The sequence below is a fragment of the Melopsittacus undulatus genome, chromosome Z (genome assembly GCF_012275295.1).
Source record: "Melopsittacus undulatus isolate bMelUnd1 chromosome Z, bMelUnd1.mat.Z, whole genome shotgun sequence".
NCBI classification, from domain to species: Eukaryota; Metazoa; Chordata; class Aves; order Psittaciformes; family Psittaculidae; genus Melopsittacus; species Melopsittacus undulatus.
In genome coordinates this window covers 52,744,133-52,763,873 of record NC_047557.1, presented here as the reverse complement: position 1 = coordinate 52,763,873, position 19,741 = coordinate 52,744,133, and the positions used below count along the sequence as shown (strand labels likewise).

The 19,741-nt window shown below is 38.6% G+C and overlaps 2 protein-coding genes across 4 annotated transcripts in view; one reads left to right on the top strand and one right to left on the bottom strand.

Moving 5' to 3' along the window:
• IDUA (alpha-L-iduronidase) overlaps nt 1-19,741 on the bottom strand; it is a 43,784-nt gene that overhangs the window by 22,070 nt on the left and 1,973 nt on the right. For all 3 annotated transcript variants that reach the window (XR_004081371.2, XM_005154876.3, XM_031054354.2), the window contains exon 2: nt 18,788-18,928. Coding sequence is in view for 2 of the 3 variants with exons in the window: in XM_005154876.3 (XP_005154933.2) it covers nt 18,788-18,928 (141 nt within the window). In the remaining variant the exon portion in view is untranslated. The remainder of the gene's footprint in view (nt 1-18,787; nt 18,929-19,741) is intronic.
• Nucleotides 1,403-15,353, top strand: SLC26A1 (solute carrier family 26 member 1). The gene is made up of 3 exons (XM_005154875.3): nt 1,403-1,480; nt 11,769-12,419; nt 13,833-15,353. The coding sequence occupies exons 1-3, from the start codon at nt 1,472-1,474 to the stop codon at nt 15,351-15,353; spliced, it is 2,181 nt and encodes a 726-aa protein (XP_005154932.2). The 5' UTR covers nt 1,403-1,471.

The window sequence follows — 19,741 nt, the reverse complement described above, 5'->3', positions numbered from 1 at the left end:
AGTGTCTGCTCTTGGCTCTTGCATATAAAAAATGGCAAAACATCTTTCAATTAAAGAGGTAAAACTAAGCAACTGCATTTACAGACAATTTTCAATGGAATGCAAACCTATATGTCTCTCCAAACTGAAAGATGATAATTCTATTCAGAACCTAGTTTTGGCACTATTACTCAGGCTAGTGGGGTGTTATTAAATCTGGTAGTGATAGCTCTTTCACTCCATGGTCTTCATGTTCATGTATAACCTTTTTTCTTCTTTCTTCCCCCACCCCAAACAACTTCCAGTAATAAGAAAAATAGTGAATTATATTCTGTGCTTACAAACATGAAATTTTACCTCACAACGGGTGGGAATTCTTAAAGAGCCAAGGCCATGTAGTGAGCGATCCCGATACTCTGAGCCTTATTACTGTAAAGTAAGAAGATTCTTGGCAGGCATAAGCAAGGTCAATTGTCTTGTTAGGCCTCTGTAATTTTCCACGGAAAACGTGCAGAGAATGATCTCTGCCAAGGTTGTAGTTTCCCACTGTATTTTTAGAGTAAGGTATTTAATTGCAATTATAACAAGTTATAAACATTAGCTCTGTAAACGATAGTAACCTCTAGACTAACCAATTAGGGCTCAGTATCCAAGGCTGTTACATAAGGGGGTAAGGTTATAAGAAGAGCACTGTATCTGAATAAACTTTGGCAATCGCTTGATCACATTGATCGTCTCCGCGTTGTCCGGGACTCCTGCGTCAACAACAATGCAGGAAGAAATCCTCATCTTTTCTTTGCACATAGAAATGGGGTTTGAATATCTAGTTACAATTACACATGAATGCAAGGAATGGGTGAAGAAGCTTCAGCATTCCTGAGGGACCACCCTTGCCACAGTAAACTTGCCTCTAAGATTTACAAGTATCAGTAGCAATGTTCATATCAAACCAATCAACAAGCAGGCTTTGGATTCACAGTTCTGGCTGTTTAGGGATGAAAAAACAGGCAGTTTTGTTTACAAGGCAGACAAACTCAACTCCATTATACTCAATTGCAGCTGAAGGTACAAGAAGTCTTCCTAGAAATTAGGATTCATTAGCCAAGCCCTCTCCATGATGTATTTAAATAAAAATCCTTTTAAAATGACAGCTCAACACTGTCTAAGACTGCAATACTATTTGACCCCATGTAGTGCCACTGGTTCTATTAAAACAGAGTAACATGGATGAGTAAGAAGGCAGAGATTATCAACCCCTATAATGTAATGACTTTATCTTCTACCTATGATTACACTCTATAGGACAAAGATTTTTGCCAGTGCTACTGTTTATTTATGTTATCTCACTGTGAACACCATTGGAGTAATATCATTGGACAGACCCAGACTATATCACAACAGAACTTCTATACTTGCAGAAAGCTGTGCTCCTGAGGAACTGTGCTACTGTGTGCTGATAAGAAATCTGTTGTGGAACTACTGCAGCTACTTTATGCCTCTGGTAAGTGCTAATCAATTGGTTCTATGTTTGTAGTGGGAAACAAGAGGGATTCATAGTAAAGGACAGTTTTATTCAGTTTTGAATACAAACGTTTGCACTGAACTTTCTCTCCTGCAGCAGGAACAAACAATGTCTCTCCCCTCTCATATATACGTAATTTTTAGGTGCAATGCACATTTGCCATAGCTAGAGAAGTAATGTTAGGTGTAGCACACAGGGGCTTCTAGGAGAATGGATGCTTATTTTTAGTGCTCCCATCTTTCCTATTAAATAGCAACCAAATGTGTGCTTTTCAGGCACATCACCTGGTTACTATAGTATAAAGGTAAGACTGTAGACTAAGGCTTGAGGGTATTTTAAATAATGCATATATTTGGCTTAAGTGCTATTTCTATAATTTACTGAATTTTTGAATTTCAAACAATTGCATAGAAAGAAAAACAAGACTATTACATTTGTACTATGTACTTTTGAAGATTTGATGCTATTGATTGTAACCCAGTATGTAAACACTTTTAGCTATGATTCTGTGATTCTACAATTAATTATCCCTGTGTGACTAATTTAGCATTATTTTTAACTATATAATCAGGTTATGTACACATGAATTATACATAGTAATGTCATAAATTCTTCTGAAACCTTCTGAAATCCTCAAGTAAACATGACAACAAAGTCAAATGCATTTAATCTCTTTACAGCATTTATTTCATAAATACCCTCAGGTGATTTCTTAATCCAGTTAATATGAGGCATCTGTTCATACGGACAAATAGTATGTCATGCAAAGGAAAATAATCTATAAAGTCTCAACTTCTGGTCAATGGTCATCTTTTTTTTTTTTAATGTAGTTTCTATTCTTAAAGATAGGTGTTTCACTCTAGCACATCTTTGGGTTATTTTGGCCAATTACCATTGTTTCTTAAATACACAGTTGAGCATTTGAAATGAAAAGGCAGTCCTTTTAGAAAATAGTACTGCTTTGCTAGTTTCAGTGGAAGTCAATTAGGATGCCAGAAGCTGCCCAGGCAGAATTGTTATTGGACTGAAGCCTTGATGAATGGCTTCACGTTATGGTGTATGAACTGTTATCTCCATTATTGAAGCACTGAAGAATCTTCTGCTCTCAGTACTTCTGTATGTTGTGAATGCTCCATCCCTGGCAGTGTTCCAGACCAGGTTGGATGAAGCCTTGGTGATATGGTTTAGTATGAGGTGTCCCTGTCCATGGCAGGGGGTTGTTGTACCTAGATGATCTTAAGGTCCTTTCCAACCCTAACTATTCTATGATTCTATGTTAAGTAAAGGTTATTCATCATAGCATGTAGTTTCTTCAAAACTAGATTATTTCCACAAGTCCTAGAGATAGAATAAAAGACTACTTCATATCTTTTCCCCACATGCAATTGTCCCATCCAGAGACCTTTAGCCTCACTTGAATGAAGCTGTGCCTAAACAGTGTTCACATAGTTCAGAATTACAATTTAAAATTTCAGAAAGTGTTATTTTTAGGTTCGCTTGAGGCAAAACAAAATTACAACCAAATCTATATGCTGTGCTCAACTGATAACCTAAACAACCTGTAGTACTCTTAGGAGCCTTATACTGGGAAAAGCTCTATTCGAGAGAGATGCCGAGAGGTTTCTTTCAAAAAAATATTAAGTGAACCCAATCATTCTGCAACTTCCAGGATTAAAAATACTGGAAGTTGCAGTTGCCAAATACTGGAAACATGCTGTAAAGGAGAATAGAGTAGGCAAGGTTGCTTTTGTCCTGAAGCAGATGACATGAACATTTTAAGAGGTCATTAGGAAAGATGACTCTTAGTGCTAAGAATTAGGTAGTAAAATGGATGAAAGAGCAAATTTGAGAGACTGTGTTTAAGTCACTTCATTTTCAAGAAAGAGATGCTGCAGGCTTGAAAAGAAATTAACAGAAGCAATAAAGTCATCTTCTATTCTGTGGTGCTCAAGACCAGCGAGACACACTGTCTTACTGCCACTAGTGTGCACAACTCATTTCGGATTAAATGCACTACTGCTTCCCTTTTATTCCAAGAGCTACCTTGGGAATGGCAAAGGTACAGGAATGCTTGACAAGACTTGCTACAGGAAAGGGGCAGGAAAGAGAATTTTACTAACACTTAAATTACCTTCTTTAGCTTTTGGGATTAGAATGTCACAACTACCACTACCAAGTTTGAGTTCTTGGTAACAGCCACTGGTTTTATGAATCCATGACCATCACAGAGGTAGGATGTGCTTCCCTTTCTATTCCACCTTCATGCTGGTGTTTTGACATTTAATTTCCATAATTTTCATGTTTTCTTTTTATTCTTAAAGAGCATCAAGCAACTTTTTGCAATGGGATAAAAAACAATGCTGGAATATAGCCCTCTGTAGACATGATTGTGCACTGCACCACACTGCAAGCACTCCTGCTAATAGGGAAGCTTGAACCATCTCTGTCTATCCAGCAACACAGCCTGTTCTCAGTCCTTGCACTTTCCATCTCAGATTCTTACTACATGCATGTTCATGTCTTCCCTTGGCTGAGAAGCATACATATCTCCTAATCCCTTCATTTGTAGGCTAACTGAATGCAGTTCCTCTGAGTGCCAGCAACATGCTCAATCTGTTAATCTACACTGCTTAGTAACCATTAAACATTACCAATCACTTTTGTTGAGAGGACATGGATGATTATTTGTCATTTGAATAGGTCTGCACCTACCGAAAGAATTAAGAGGGGATTAGTTCATTTATATTCCTCACAAGAATGTACAGAAAGACAGTCTTTGTCCTGCTGATCTGCCCACATTTTATAGTCTTTGGTTTGTACAAAAGCAACAGATAACTTGAGATTTTAATGCACTGACATGTAGGAATGGACCTCTGACCTCCAGCAATCCCATCCTATGCGCTCAGCAGAACAGTACTTATTCTACCCACAAAATGCACAAATCTCAGTCAGGACTGCAGTTCTATTCTTGTATTTTGATTATGGAAAATCAAAACCTAATGCTAGATGAGGATACACAAACCAGATCAAACCTCAGGTAAGAAGCAGCTTCAAAGGTCAGAGATGTACTAGCCTGAAATCAGCACAATTTTTGGATCAACATTAGTTAATTAATAATCTTACACATTATTTAAACTCAAATCCTTAGTGAGTGTTGCATATATATCCAAGTTTTCAGAGCAGTAAAAATGATAATACACTACCGAGCTCAAGATCCCATAACTCCCCATTATTCCTTTGAGGAATATTTAGCTAATAATTATCCTTTATGTAAATAGTGCAGTGCCTAACTGGAGACTTTCATTCATTCCAACGTTCAAAACCAGAGCTGAACATTCCTGTCAAAAAGCTATCCAGGTAAGAGATTTGTGTCCCCTCCCACACTTCTGAACTCAGATTTTATTTGTTGTTTTCAAAGGTGCAAAACTGCCTCTTTGCAGTTATTTTACACAATGTTGTTGTTTTTTAAGTGCTTTCATTATTCTGTTTTTCATAAATATTGCTTATAAAGGTAGATACTGGGCAAAGGTTTGTAAAACATGTAGTCAGCAGCAACTGGTATGGAAGTAATCTTTCTTGCAAACCCTGGTCTGAGAGTTCAAGACCAGCCATTTGGCTATTTTTTATTTGTACTTAAAAAAAGTGGCCTATATGAAGCTTATCTGGTTCTCAACGTATTAAATTATTATTAAAATCAGTATTTTCTTAGTGACTAAATATGAAAGAGGATTTCCAAAATATTGTCCTGACTTAGTAAACCCAAAATACCAGGGAATTCAACAGAAAAAGACATGAAAATGGGATATCTATAAGTTTTTCTGTACAACAGCTTGATTGACTAAAGTCCAGCAAAACAACAGAGCAGACAACAGAGTTTAGTGTTTAGCTTTGTGACTGATGGCTAAGGTCTTAGAAAGCTGTCCTGAAAGACTTAAAAAAAAGAAAATAAAAATACAGACTTTCACTTTGGACTAGCTGCCTTTCCAAAAAACAAGAAGTGTGATTTTTAGGAATGTTCTTTGATCCCACAGAAAATATCTTTTTAGTGGTCATGCCCTAGGACTCTCCAAAAGAATAACTGTCTTTCCATCAAGCAGATGCCAGTATTTTGGCCAGCATGTTCTGGAACCCCTGAACAAAACCAGCCCCTGGAGAAACAGTGGAACTACCTTATCATGTATCTCCAGGGTCTGATCATTCCCAAGGATGATCTGATAGGCCGGCCTAGCAGCTGCTGGCTGGCTGTGTGAGTTCTGCTGTAGCCTGCTCACCACCTCTGGGATTGTTACATGTCAGTGGCTGTTATTTTACTCACTGAGACACTGGACAGAGTATCCTCAGGAAAATATGAATTAAATAACAGCTTGTGGTGAATGCAAGTAGAAAAGAGCCTAAGCAAGTGGAAAAGAGCCTAACCTGCCTTGGAAATACTAGCTCGATTGATAGCTGAAAGTAGAGGTTCTAAATTGGAGATTTTAATTAGAAATACACCTATCTAAAAGATTGCTTGACTCTCAGAATATCTGCTTAGTATAGTAGTATTAGTTTGTAGAGGATTTAAGACTAATATTTTGTCTTTCCTGGCTCATAGAAACCAACAAACAGCAACATTTTTTCCATTTTTAACTTTTTACTTTAGGACTAGCATAATATTGAAACTCAACAGAAAAATGCTTTGAAGTCAGAACATTTTGCCACATATAATTTTAAAAAAATATAAATAATTGAGCCCATCAAGTTTTGTGTGATTTTCCTAAAAAAACACATGGTAATATTCTTTGTAGCCTGAAAGCTTCCTTGGCCAGTGTTTAAATAAATGACTTGGGTTGCTGGCACCTTGCTGAAGTCTACTTCCAAGTACATCTAGGTCCTGGTGCTATATAGCTGAAAAGACAGACAGAAACATTCATTTCACTTGTTTTGTTTTCTCACTTCATCCTTGCAAAAACTCAGGTTACGTCGACATTTCTAAGTAATTCTGCACAACAAAAGCAGATTAATAAACCAAAACAGTAAGTGCTGAATAAATATTATATGCATTTCAGGGTATTTTATTTCACACTAGTCATGTCCCACAGGCTAAACGAGATCTGTTCAAGTCCATCCAAAGAACCAATGGCTGGCTTGGATTTTTATGCCACGATAAAGAATCAGAGTGCCCTGGGGCAGTGCTTCTGGGTACTTTCTTCTGAAAAAAAGGCTGGTTTTGCAAGCATGCCTCTGTACACTGAATCTATGCACAACAAATGAGGCTAACCAGGGATTTTTTTCAAACTCTGTCAGTACTCAAAACTAGAACCATAATGTAGTCGTAGCCATTAGAGATTAAGAAAGAGGTGTCTTACAGGTAGAAAAGGTTGCTCATATGGAAGATGAGTAACATGAACAGTTTAACTAAACACCTACAAGCGTTTTAAATCAAATGCTTAACTAAGCTGGTGTCCCTAAAGTTTTCCTGTGATTTATGTAACAAAAAAAAACAATGAAACTTCAGATAAATCCAAAACCTGCTCTACCTACATTAGGTTTTAGCTGATTTTCCCTAGCTCAAAATAGAGAAAATTGCAAGCACCACTTGGCATGAACTGTATGAAGAGCTCTATCCTAACTTACACTTGAAATTCTGCTATAGAATCATTACATATTGTCTGATTTCCACCCTAAATACAGCATTTAAAAGATCTCCTTAGCACAGTGAGACAGGCTCACTCTGCTTACACCCTCTTGGGCTTTCCAGACATACAGCTGCAGATCTTCTGGTGGACAATCAGGATGTGGAGACAAAAAGATGCATCAGAATAAAGTTTTTTTGGGCTGTTTCACAAAGAACAACGCATCCAGCTAGAATGGTTATGTGTGTACCAGCAGAAACTGCTTGTAAGGAATCTGCAAAGAGAAGTTCTACTGAACATATTGTGATGAATGTTTCCACTCCTGCTGAGAGCTTTTGTCAGGTCAGGGGCATGGTGAAACGACAGGAAGAAAGGTGGGACTAAGGCCAAATGGAAAGTTAGCAATTTTTTGGGCTCAAACGGTCTTTGCTTTGTTTCTCTTTATCACAGGATAAACTGAGTCATTGCATTTAACTTAAAAGAATGACTGGCTCAGACAGTGGTTCTGCTCAAGTAGGACAAAAAAAAAAAAAAGCAAAACCTTTTTGCTTTTGCTCATATGGTCAAAGGCAACTTCAAAAAACTTAACTCTGAAGATTCCAAACATCACAATACAATTAAAAATAACCAAGATTACTTTTCATTGTAACATTATGGATCATACACATATATATATGAATGTGCATACCAGTAACTTTCACTTGTATTAAACAGTTGAAAAAGTTTCAATATCAAAGTCAAATGCAATGAATAGACATGTTCTATGTTATATGCTTCTTCATCTGTACATCCTTGCTACAAACAGCTCATTCAGCAATTGATAGGAAGCTTGAATTGATAGGTTACTTGAATGAAGTGCAAATGTTCTGGGAAGCTCTGGGATATGAGGGAGAGCCTGAAATAGGGCTTGTTCCTTCTAAACCACTTAGTATGGACTAAGCTGAAAATGGGTTAGTTTGGTGAACCAGTAGAGGAATCTATTCCCTGACACCCATAGGGCTCCTGTATATTGCTGAAATATTACCATTTTAGAAGGATGGTGGAGTATCTTTGTGGCAGAATCAGAAGGCTGGAGTCTAGTCCTGTGCACAGGAGTAGCCAGATCTCTCTCCATCCTTCTGTCTTTGGAGCTGGCAAGAGTATTGGAAGCTCACAGCTCCCTACTAAGTTGCACAAATATACATGGAATAGCACTCAGCCATGGTGGAATCCCATTTCCCCCAGGTGAAGCAACTAAGTTATTCCTGAGCTACAAGCATCAAAGCCTAAGAATTCCTGGGTTACACAGAAAAGTGTTTTGTTGGTAACAACGTCCCTTCCACTACTGAGTATGGCTTTACTATGTTATCAAAGCAAAAACTAAACGCTAATAGTTTCTGGAAACCAACAGCATCTCATTTAGAGCTGAGTGTTTTATAGCTAGCATGTTCATTTGACACAGATTCTGAAAATGTATCTAGGAGAATTACTGGTTATTTATAGGAAGGAAGCCCTATTTTCAGTAGAAAAAAGGAATTGAAGAAAATTACCTCCTGACAGCACTTTGCCGTGTTTTACCTTGAACATATTTATTCTATCAGGAAAGTTTTTGACCTTTGTCTAAAATACATCAAACCTCATTAAAAGATACATGCTCTATGTCATGGCTGAACCAAGGACACTTCCTCGTAACTAGCTCTTTTTTTTTTCTTTTACAAAAGCCTACTGTTCTGATTACTGAGTAAGGCAGTACAGCCAAGATATAAATTACTAACTTACAATTTATACACAACACCTCTTAAAAGATTTCCAGAGAAATTATATCCTGATAACTTTATGTCTGAAAAACTATTATCACCCCTCAGGAAGCTGCACAAACAAGGAAAATATGTGAATATTAATGGTTTAGGGTTGGTTGTTGTTTTTTTTTGTAAACACAAATCTATTTGCAAATAAACTATGTGAATTTAGACAGAGGCAGATAACAACTGTGCAACTAAATATACAAACCTATTGCACAGAAGCCAATGCAGTCTTTTTTATGCAGCCTATTAAAAGCACTCATTGAATACTGAAGTACCCACCAGATTTTAAGTAAGTGGAATACAGGCAAAGTATTTATTTCTTGTCTGTCTAAATACACTTGGTTGTTAGAAGTGGGTGGCATTCAAATAGGACTTGCTGTCCTGAAGCACAAGCCTCTTATTCTCCAAACTAAATTAGGTAAGACAGAAGTGTTGCAATTTTCTTCCATCTGAAAAATTGGTGTCTTTATTACAGCTGCTAGCTTTCTGTATTTGATAGATTTTATAATTATAATCTCTTAGATATTTATCTTGGTGTCATAACTTTATTTTTTTCTCACCTCTTTGTTCTAACAAAGACTAGATCCAACCTATTTCCTGTCCAAGCAGATCTTGCCCAGCATAACCACACAATACATTAGCATCTAAAGTAAACTTGGCATTGCTGATAACAAATAGGCATCAGTCTTTCTAAACAATAACATTAAATTGTAACTAATTTTTGCTTATAATGGAAATAAACCTTGCTTATAAACATAAAGAAAATTATACTGTAGGAGCTGAAAACTGTTTAATGTAACAGGGATGGACAGAAATCTACTGATTCTTAAAAATATATTTTAACTACTATGCAGTTCATTTTTTACTTGAACAATCAGTCTACACATTTCTAACAAGAATCTCATTTCTGCCTTTTACCAAATTATGAATTATGTAACTGGAACACTTAAACATCCTGTTTCAAATTGTAGTTAAACTTTGGCCTTAGAAATCATGTTGTGTCATTTACAATAATATCTGGAAACTTGTTTAAGACTTTTGCACTCATTACAGATATGTATCTTCTTATCATTTAGAATTTGCTGGCAAAATGTATTTCATAAAATCTTACCAAAAATTCTCAGCAGGATAGACCGCCGACTTTATAATAAGCCACTTCCTATTTGGAGGGCTACAGATCAAAAGCTTACAGGCTTGTGGACATCTGTTCTTTTGCATATCAATTATGTTTCCAGCTGGACTCATAAGACCTTTGTTTTTTCTCAGTTTGGAGTTCTACAATTTAACTGGGTGTTATCAAACATTAACAAATAAAAATACTCTTCTTATCAACAAGAACAACAAAAATGTATGAAATTTACACAGAGAATGATTACTTCTGTCACTGGAGTCTAAACCTCTTATTGACTGTTAAAATAATTAAAATAGAATACTGTGCCAGAGAGCATACTTCAAGTTTTAGGAGATGGGTAGATATGGCTTCTGTTGCTAGATACTAAAAGAAAGAAGAAACAGTTTTTATTTGTAAGTGGAGACAAGTTTTGACATTATACTGCAATGTCACACCAGGCACCAAAATCTTTGTTACAGAGATCCTGTCTGTATGACACTGGGAGAGGCCAGGAACTTCAGAAGTTCTTTCCTAGAGATTTTGCATACTGTTGCCCTAGCACATATTCTCTTTTTCTATGTCAATGAGTCTTCCTTATCAGTGTTTACACATGAGCATCCATGCTTGGAAGTCTCTTCTTTCTTTCCACTGCAAACCAGAAGACACAATTTGCCACTTGGCATAATCTTTTTGACATTCTCCACCTTCCTGCTCCTACTTTTATTTTTAAACTGTTTAAGGCAGGGTACTTGCATGTTACACTGTTTTGCCTCAGTCATGTGCCCACCTACCCCTAAATGATTTATGAATACACTAAGCTAATATCAACTTTATTTGACAACTGAGTAAAAATGCAGAGATTGAGTCTGGTGAAAAGTTGTGTTCATAGAGGCAAGAGACACCAAAAGCACCTGCATCAGAAGAATACATTTTTTTCCAGTCTTTATGTATCAGAAAACTGACATGCAGGAGAACCATAGGAAACACTGCTGTGCTTGCTCTGCTGCCCACAGGATTATTGTCACATCATAGATGCTGGAGGAAAAACTAGGGTAACGATGGGTTTAAACCTGAAAATACTAACACATAGCACTCTTCTGAGATGGAAACAGATTCCATCATGGTGCATGGTCCATATGCTCCCAAAGTGGTAGTTGTGAGGAGATGGTTATTAATTAGGCATACCATAACAATCTGCAATTCAATAGGTTTGTGTTATGTAGCAGTTTGTAAGAGTACATCAATGGTTGTGTACAAATGTTTGCATAAGTCTAAATTGTTGCTCTTCAGAGAACTCTGCTTTACAGGTTCTACCAGCTATTTTTTTCTCCTGTGCATTGAGGACACCTGTAGTGACAAATCACTATACCACATGTGAGTTCCATATCAATGACTAGCCTACCTCAATAGTGTATGTTTATTTCATACCATGAAGTGCTGCCTTTGATCACAGAGACCTCTATAATGGAGCATTTGGAAGAGCTGTTGGAAATACTTGCTGTACAAGGAAATTATTAATTTAACACAGATTTTTATTAGTAAAACAAACTGAATTCAATAGAATTTATTCTTAAATGTCTGCAAGAAAGGGTCAATCTGCAGATGTACTTCTTATGCACCACTGGAGCCCTGTGGTTGTGTTCCTGTTGCGACAGTGCTTCCTTAAAAGCACAACCAGGTGACAAACTTTTAGCATTAAGTATCTGTGCTAGAAAAGCTTCATGACTTGCAACCTAACACCTATTTTCTTCATACTGCAGGAACACATACATGAAGTAAACACTGGGACAATGGAAAGACCACTTGAGGCTACCAGGATGGAAAACACCACTTCTACCTATGTTCTCATGGAAAGAAAGACTCATGTCAAGATTAACAGGAAACAAGTCATGCTAGCTAAACTGAGAAAGAGCTGCTCCTGCACCCCACAGAAACTGAAGATATTTCTCATGGACTTCCTTCCTGTTTTACGATGGCTTCCCAAATATAAATGCAAAGAGTACATCTGGGGGGATGTTATGTCTGGCTTAGTGATTGGCATAATTTTGGTGCCCCAAGCAATTGCATACTCACTGCTGGCAGGTCTGAAGCCCATTTATAGTCTGTACACATCATTCTTTGCCAACATCATCTATTTCTTAATGGGCACATCCCGTCATGTCTCAGTTGGCATTTTCAGCTTGATAAGCTTAATGGTAGGACAAGTTGTGGATCGAGAACTTCTCTTGGCTGGGTTTGACTTGAATGATGATGCCTCACCAGCCTTGGGAGATGTCTCTCTACTGAATGACACTCAGTCCAACACAACTGCCTTCAACCTCACAATTGCAGGGATGAATGCTGAATGTGGGAAAGAATGCTATGCTATTGGCATCGCTACAGCCTTGACATTTGTAGCTGGAGTGTACCAGGTAAGTTCTTGCTGACATCCAGAGGCAAGGTGACATCCAGAGGCAAGGTATGAAGCTCCTAAAGCTTCTTTGCAGGGCTTAAGCTTTGCTTTGATTCTCTTTCAATGAGACATGCAACACCAGTTCACTTTGATCCTGAACTGTTTCCTCCAGGAAGCCTAACGGTAGGCAGCTCAGAGAATGCATGAGGTAGGCAGTTTCCTTGGCTATTAGCAGGCATAGGTTAAAAAAAAAAGTCTTCTGCAACACCATTAGCACTGTTTTGATACTCTGCTGCATCTTGGTCTTGCTGCCTTTGTGGGACCATGAATCCAATACAGATCTTACCATGAGGGAAACTCCTAGGTAGCTGTGTACTTCAACAATAGAGAAATAATTCTGGTTTCTAGGCACTTTATTAAAGGTGCAGACCCACTCATCTACTTCTACACAGGTTGAGAATGTGCTGCTGTGTTTTGCTAGTGTGTAAGATGTTCTATGGAACTGCTGCCCAAAGATAATTCAGAAGCAGAAAGGACAAGAGAGTAAATAGATTGACTAACTTACTTTTCAGACATTACCTGTGCTGGACTTTTTGAGATTTACCAGTGTGCTGTCTATCACAAAGGTAACAAGAGAACATAGAAGAAAGCATGACAGACATACTTACCTAGTAATCGTGTATATATTTATAGTTATACATTAATTAAGAAAGAGTTAACTATCTTTCTTTTTACTAAGTTCACATTTATGAATACCAAAGTGCCCTTGTGAAGCTGTACTTTCCAAATTCATCAGTGGAAGACAAAGCAACTAGTTATGCACAGTATCCTGGGAAAGTTTGTTATTTCTTCTGACACTTCTGACCTTAGGCATGCCACAAAGGCTGTCAGTGCTCCACTTTCCCTTCTGTTCACAGGGCTAAAATTACAAGCTGTTTTATATAACAGTCACTTCAGTGCCAAAAAAGTAAGCACTTAGCTGTTCTTATTCAAGTTGGCACAACCCTTAGCTGTTGTCATTCTAGTTCTCTTTACAAAAGAATGGCCATTAAGGTTTAACTTTATTCACTTTAAGACAGGGGGAAAAAAAGGAAAATTGGCTTTGGTATAACAGAAGCATCTTTTAATCCACTGCTTTTTTTACACTGGAAATAAAATTCAGACTAGTCACTTTACAGGAGTCACTTCAGAAAAATGCTCGACTGACCCTCCATCAAACTCCTCATTCACTTCTTGAGTTTGTAGTATCCCACAAAAGTAAAAGGAATCACATGTTTTAAAAGCAGACTGGAAACACCAAGAATAATTCCTGTTTTGTGACTCAAATTGTCAAATGCTATCTGCCTCGAGCTAGTTCTCTTCCATCTTCATGCAATTATTTGCAGCGTCATTTAAGGCTCATCTGTTTCGTTTGTTTTTTGTGTCTCCTCAGGTTCTAATGGGAATCTTTCGTCTGGGTTTCATATCTATGTACCTATCTGAGGCTGTCCTAGATGGCTTTGCAACTGGTGCTTCCTTAACCATTTTAACAGCTCAAGTGAAGTATCTGATTGGAATAAAAATCCCACGTAGCCAAGGGCATGGGATGCTTGTTATTACCTGGATTAATATTTTGCGGAACATTTCTCAGGCTAATATTTGTGATGTCATCACAAGTGCTATTTGTATCCTGGTGCTGGTTACTGCTAAGGAACTGGGAGATCGGTATAAGCATAAGCTGAAATTTCCTCTTCCCACAGAGCTAGTAGTTATTGTTGTGGCAACACTGGTGTCACACTACGGAAAGTTAAATGAAGTGTATGCATCCAGTGTTTCTGGAGCTATTCCTACTGGATTTATTCCTCCCAAGGTACCACCTTTCAACTTAATGCTCAGAGTCGCTGTAGATGCTTTGCCTCTTGCCATAGTCAGCTTTGTCTTCACTGTATCCCTTTCTGAAATGTGCGCAAAGAAATATGCTTACTCTATCAAAGCCAATCAGGAAATGTTTGCTGTGGGGTTCTGCAACATCATTCCTTCCTTCTTCCACTCTTTTGCAACCAGTGCAGCTCTGGCGAAAACACTTGTCAAAACATCTACAGGCTGCCAGACTCAAGTCTCTGGAGTAATTAGTGCAATGGTGGTTTTGCTGGTGCTGCTCTTCTTGGCACCTCTCTTCTACTCCTTGCAGAAGTGTGTCCTGGCTTGTATCATCATTGTCAGCCTCCGAGGAGCCCTGAGGAAGTTCCGAGATGTGCCATCCCGGTACCATATGAATAAGGTGGACACATTTGTCTGGATTGTTACCATGTTTGCCTCTGCCTTGATCAGCACAGAAATAGGGCTGTTGGTTGGCATTGTTTTCTCCCTGTTATGCGTCATTGTTCGGACACAGAGGCCACGGACAGCCCTGCTTGGTCAGATCCAAGACACCAACTTTTATGAGGATGATTTAGAATATGAAAATCTCTCTTCTGTTCCAAAAGTCAAAATATTTCGTTTTGAGGCCCCACTTTACTATGCAAATAAAGACTACTTCCTCAAGTCTCTGTACAGGTTGACTAACTTGGATCCTAACCTCGAAGTTGCTAGAAGGAAGAAATATGAGAAGAAGGAAAAGCAGCATCTGAAAAAGGGAGATCACACAACTGCTAATGGACTGGGCATCGGAGAAACCACTCTGCAACTAGTTACTAAGCAAACTGACTTCCAAGCCCTTGTTGTAGATTGCTCATCCATCTTGTTTTTGGACACCACTGGAGTAAATACTCTAAAGGAAATCCTGAAAGACTACAAGGTCTTAAACATTTCTGTTCTCCTGGCTTGCTGTAATCCCTCAGTGATAGACTCTCTGAAAAGAGGAGGTTACTTTGGGAAAGATTTTGGAAATATGCAGGAAATGCTGTTCTACAGTATACATAATGCTGTACAGTTTGCAAAAGACCAAAAGCTTCCAGCAGATTGCTCAGTTTAATCCTGTGTCTTCCCTGACTACTCAACACAAAAGTGACAGAGAGGGGCTGTTTGCAATAATTAAATTATCAGACACACTGTTCACTGTGTACAGCAATGGGCCTACAAGCCACTCTTCCCTGAAGACGTCTGCTGTTTGTCAGATACCAAACAGAACAGCCACTGGGGATGCAGTGGAGGACCAGGATGGAACAGGTTGGATTATATTATCTGCACCTTCACTTTAAAATGCAGGTGATGTGCAATACGGCAGTTTGAGACTGACTGCCCCCTTGTGCCATGAATGTGTGTGACCCACCATATACATCAAGAGGCTGCTGTGCTAGAAGGTCTGCCCAGTGCCAGTTGATTCTCACAGCATTTCAATGACTCATGTGTTTTAGGAGGGCTAAATCATTTCCATGAAAATGCAGTCAATCCAGCATCTTGAATACCTAACAGTTTAAATTCCATCTTGCAAGGTTTTGCCCCTTCCAGCATTCTAGGTGTGCTCCTGAACAGCTCCCACTAGTTGAATACAAATAAAATGCACAAAATATTATGGAATGTAGCATGTCTCGCCACCTTGATTACATAGTCTCACACAATCTGCCAAAGAAGAAACCATGATCCATCACTGGTTCATCTCAAAACCATCATTTCCAAAAATTACTGCTGGAGTCACTTGCACTATTGGCTTCCATTTGTGGTAATTAGTTACTAAAGCTTGTGAAACCCTTAATGATGCTGGAAGAAGCATGACTCTGCTGCACAATTTTGTAACTACTATGGGGATAAACAGAAAAATGAATGGTTTTATCTGGCAGTCACACAGTTACCCACATCGTTGTACCATCCCATAAAAATAAGTTGTCTTTGGTGGGCACATGCAACTCCAGGGACAAATAAGGACTATCAAACACAAAACCTTAGAACTATGATTCACCTTAGCATCACTGCCTGCCCGGGTGCAAACAGAAACAGGAGAAAAGAGGGTGGGGTAGGAAGGTAAATCTGTGATCTGCCTAAAAGGGGATTGATGGGTCAGTCAGAACTGCCTGGCTGGTCTCTCTAACTAAGTGCTAATGAAGATATACAGTAGCATACCTGGGCCAAGTAAAGGAAAAATTCCACCACTGTTTGTACATAATACAGATATTTTATTTTTTTTTTCCTTCTAGCATATTCTTCTCTGATTTGAGGTCCACTACACCATGTTTTACAGGGCTGGGTTACTTTCTATCATAATTTGCATTAACTGTTGTTCATTCTGCTTTGTGTCAAATGCTATGCCCAGAGTCAGTTGTGCTGTCACATATACATGTTCTCCCTCTACAAATATGCATATATTTAGATTTTGATTGTAACACAGTTAGTACTCAGTGTTACAGCGTACAGCACTGGCAGAATACAGTCTCTCTTATTCAAACTTGTATTTACCTGCACAAAAGGTAGGACAGCTGCCCTGTCCTCCTCTCCTTATTATGGGTGGTTCATACACAGCACCAAGCACAGAAGGGAATTCTACCGCAGCTGTGCCTCTTACAAACAGCAGACTCTAGAATAGGTTCCATGTATGCAAAAGCCATTTCTCTGCTGCGTCATTTAAAATAACAAGTCATGTCAACATAGCATGTGACTTGCTTATTCCAACTTTTCAGGTCACTGAATGAAAGAACACTCAAACTGAGGCTTTCCAGGTGCCCTACAGCCTGTTTGGCTCTCAAGAACAAATACTTTGTTAAGTAAAAGACAAAATAAAAAATCTCTTCACAGGTATTGAGAATAACACAAAATTAGGTAAGTGATTCAATGCTGACACATTCATGCACTCATTATAAAAAAGCCTATCAATCAGCTGTGTACCATTAGTACTGCCAGAGAAGTAAAACCTGACAGAAATGTCTGTCAAGAGATTAAAGGAGTGAAGATTGGTGGCATTTTTCTGCCATAAACGACTCTTATTCCACTATTCTTTAAATCAACATGGTATAACTACCTTCTCTCTGTTAAACACACAAATTGGCAGAGCTCAAGAAAAAGTATTGCTTTGTGTTCGCTTTTGTTTGTAACAATTCTTTGATCAGGGAATATCTCTTTTAAGGCCCTGTTAAGGCCTAGCATGAGGAAGTGGGTTTGCAGGCATTACTGCCAGACAACCTCAATACAGACACTCTTAGGCTGTTAAGCCAAAGCAAGCGGTTGTTGGAAGTCAAAATTGTTTCAGTACAAAAGAACACATATCCTACCAATCTAGACTTCTTTTACCTTCATGGATCAAGCAATCAGCCTAGAATATAAAGGGGAAAAAAGCAAAAACCAGCTTTAACTCTAGATGATTCTCATTTTAAAAGACAGAGGGGGGAAAACAAGAGATTCCAGTGCTAATGAACGTGAATCCTTGCAACAGCCTGCACAGAAAAGTGAAGAGAGGCTGCCTTTCTCTTATCCAGCAGGCTGACTAATTGAATGTCAAAAGTCTCTTTTTCATCATATTTATTGTAAGAATGGTACCAAAGGATACCCAAGAAGAGAAACTTGGTGATGCATAAGAGTGGGGGTAAGGTTTAAGACTCTTACTAGGAAGACACACTAGACCAGAAGAAACCATAAAAACAATTTTACATTTCTGTTTCATTGGCAGAGCTGGCTCACAATTGTTTGTGTAAGACAATGTCAAACACAGTAGGGAACAGCTTTCAGTGCCATGATGTGGTGATGCTGGGAGATTGTAAATTATTTCTAAGGAGTATGTAAAAGGTAACTAAAAAAGCAAGTTTTTTTTTTCTGGCACATTTATGTTTGCTATACTGCTTTTTACACAAAGATTAAGTGTATGACAACTGAAGATGTTAAAACCTCCTGATTCTCTTCTCTCCTATTTTACCAGGAACTAGGTACTGTGACTTGGAGAGAAGCTGGGGATAGGCTTGTAATTCCAACTAGCTTAATACTAATGTTGAAATAAAATCATTATATGCCTTTTAGGAAAAGTTATATCCATTAGGTAGATTGACTATATTTTTCTTCACTGTGGTGCCTTGTATAAATCATATATCCAATAAACTTTAGTACTGCTACTTAAGAATAGGAAAGGGTTCTTAACTTGTGGAGGGACTGTGTCGGTCCTATGGAACTGGCAAAGAGCTGGGAATTTTCACCTGAAACTCTCCTGATGACTAGTGCAGCATGGCCAGAACGTGTGGTCTAGGTGTCAAAATGTCTGTATTTACCAGCACTGGTAGCCAACAACCAGGGAACTGTCTGGTCCATGACACACACTTTGGGCTCCTCCATAACCATGAATGTTCCTGTGTCACATGATCTAGAGGTAAATGTGTAGTTTTGGTTGAAAAATAAAATTAGCAGTCTTTGAAACAGTTTGTTTTGTGGTATACTTTCATGAGTGATTAAATAGCAGGATAACTTGGAATAAAGAAAAAGGTGTTTGCTTACCTAAGAGCAACTAATTCCAATAACCAGTGAATTCGAACTTGTTCAATGCCACCCTGTGGAACAGAAGAAATGTAGGCAAGGTTGATCTCTTGGTCTTTACTCAGGTCAAATAGATCAGCACGGCTGTGAGGTAAAGGAGGGCTTCAGGGAAGAAAGGACAGAAAAGAAACACATTGCAACATTAACTAGTAGCTCCACTGGGTATCCAAACATAGCTATGCTAGGTCGCTATACCACCAAAGAGCACCACAGGCTTGAGGAGCACTGTCTAACATAGAATCATAGAGTGGTTAAGGTTGGAAAGGACCTTAAGATTATCCTAACAGGGACACCTCACGCTAGACCATGGTGCCCAAGACTCTGTCCCACCTGGCCTTGAACACTGACAGGGATGGAGCATTCACCAGCTCTTTGGGCAATCTGTTCCAGTGTTTCATCACCCTCACAGTAAAGAACTTCCTCCTCGTATCTAACCTAAGCTTCCGCTGTTCAAGCTTAAACCCATTACCCCTTGCCCTATTGCTACAGTCCCTGATGAAGAGTCCCTCTCTAGAACTCTTGTAGGCCCCCTTCAGATACCGGAAAGCTGCTAAGAGGTCTCCATGCAGTTTCTCTTCTCCAGGCTGAATAGTGACAAAGCAAAATGGGTTTGCAGACTATATGGGGCTAGTCAGCTCTGCATGTAGTTTGGCAAAGCAGAACACAGCTTCGGTCCATCTCACTGCCATGCTCAAAGGGAAGTATTACATGCAATCATTCCTATACAGATAGCAACCTCGGACAGCAGTGGGCTGAAGAAGCCATACAGTGGCAGTCATTTTGTCTCTGAGTAACTAATGATAAAGGACCTCAGGATTTTTTAGGCTTTGGAGTGCAAGTCATACTTGCTGGAGTCTGTAGTAAGACAAATATGGACTTGATCTTCCTGCTGAAGTCCATGCAACGACATCAATT

Coding starts and splice junctions, on each gene's coding strand:
- SLC26A1 (XM_005154875.3), top strand. Junction 12,420..13,832: donor TTGTAGCTGGAGTGTACCAG/GTAAGTTCTTGC, acceptor GTGTCTCCTCAG/GTTCTAATGGGAATCTTTCG.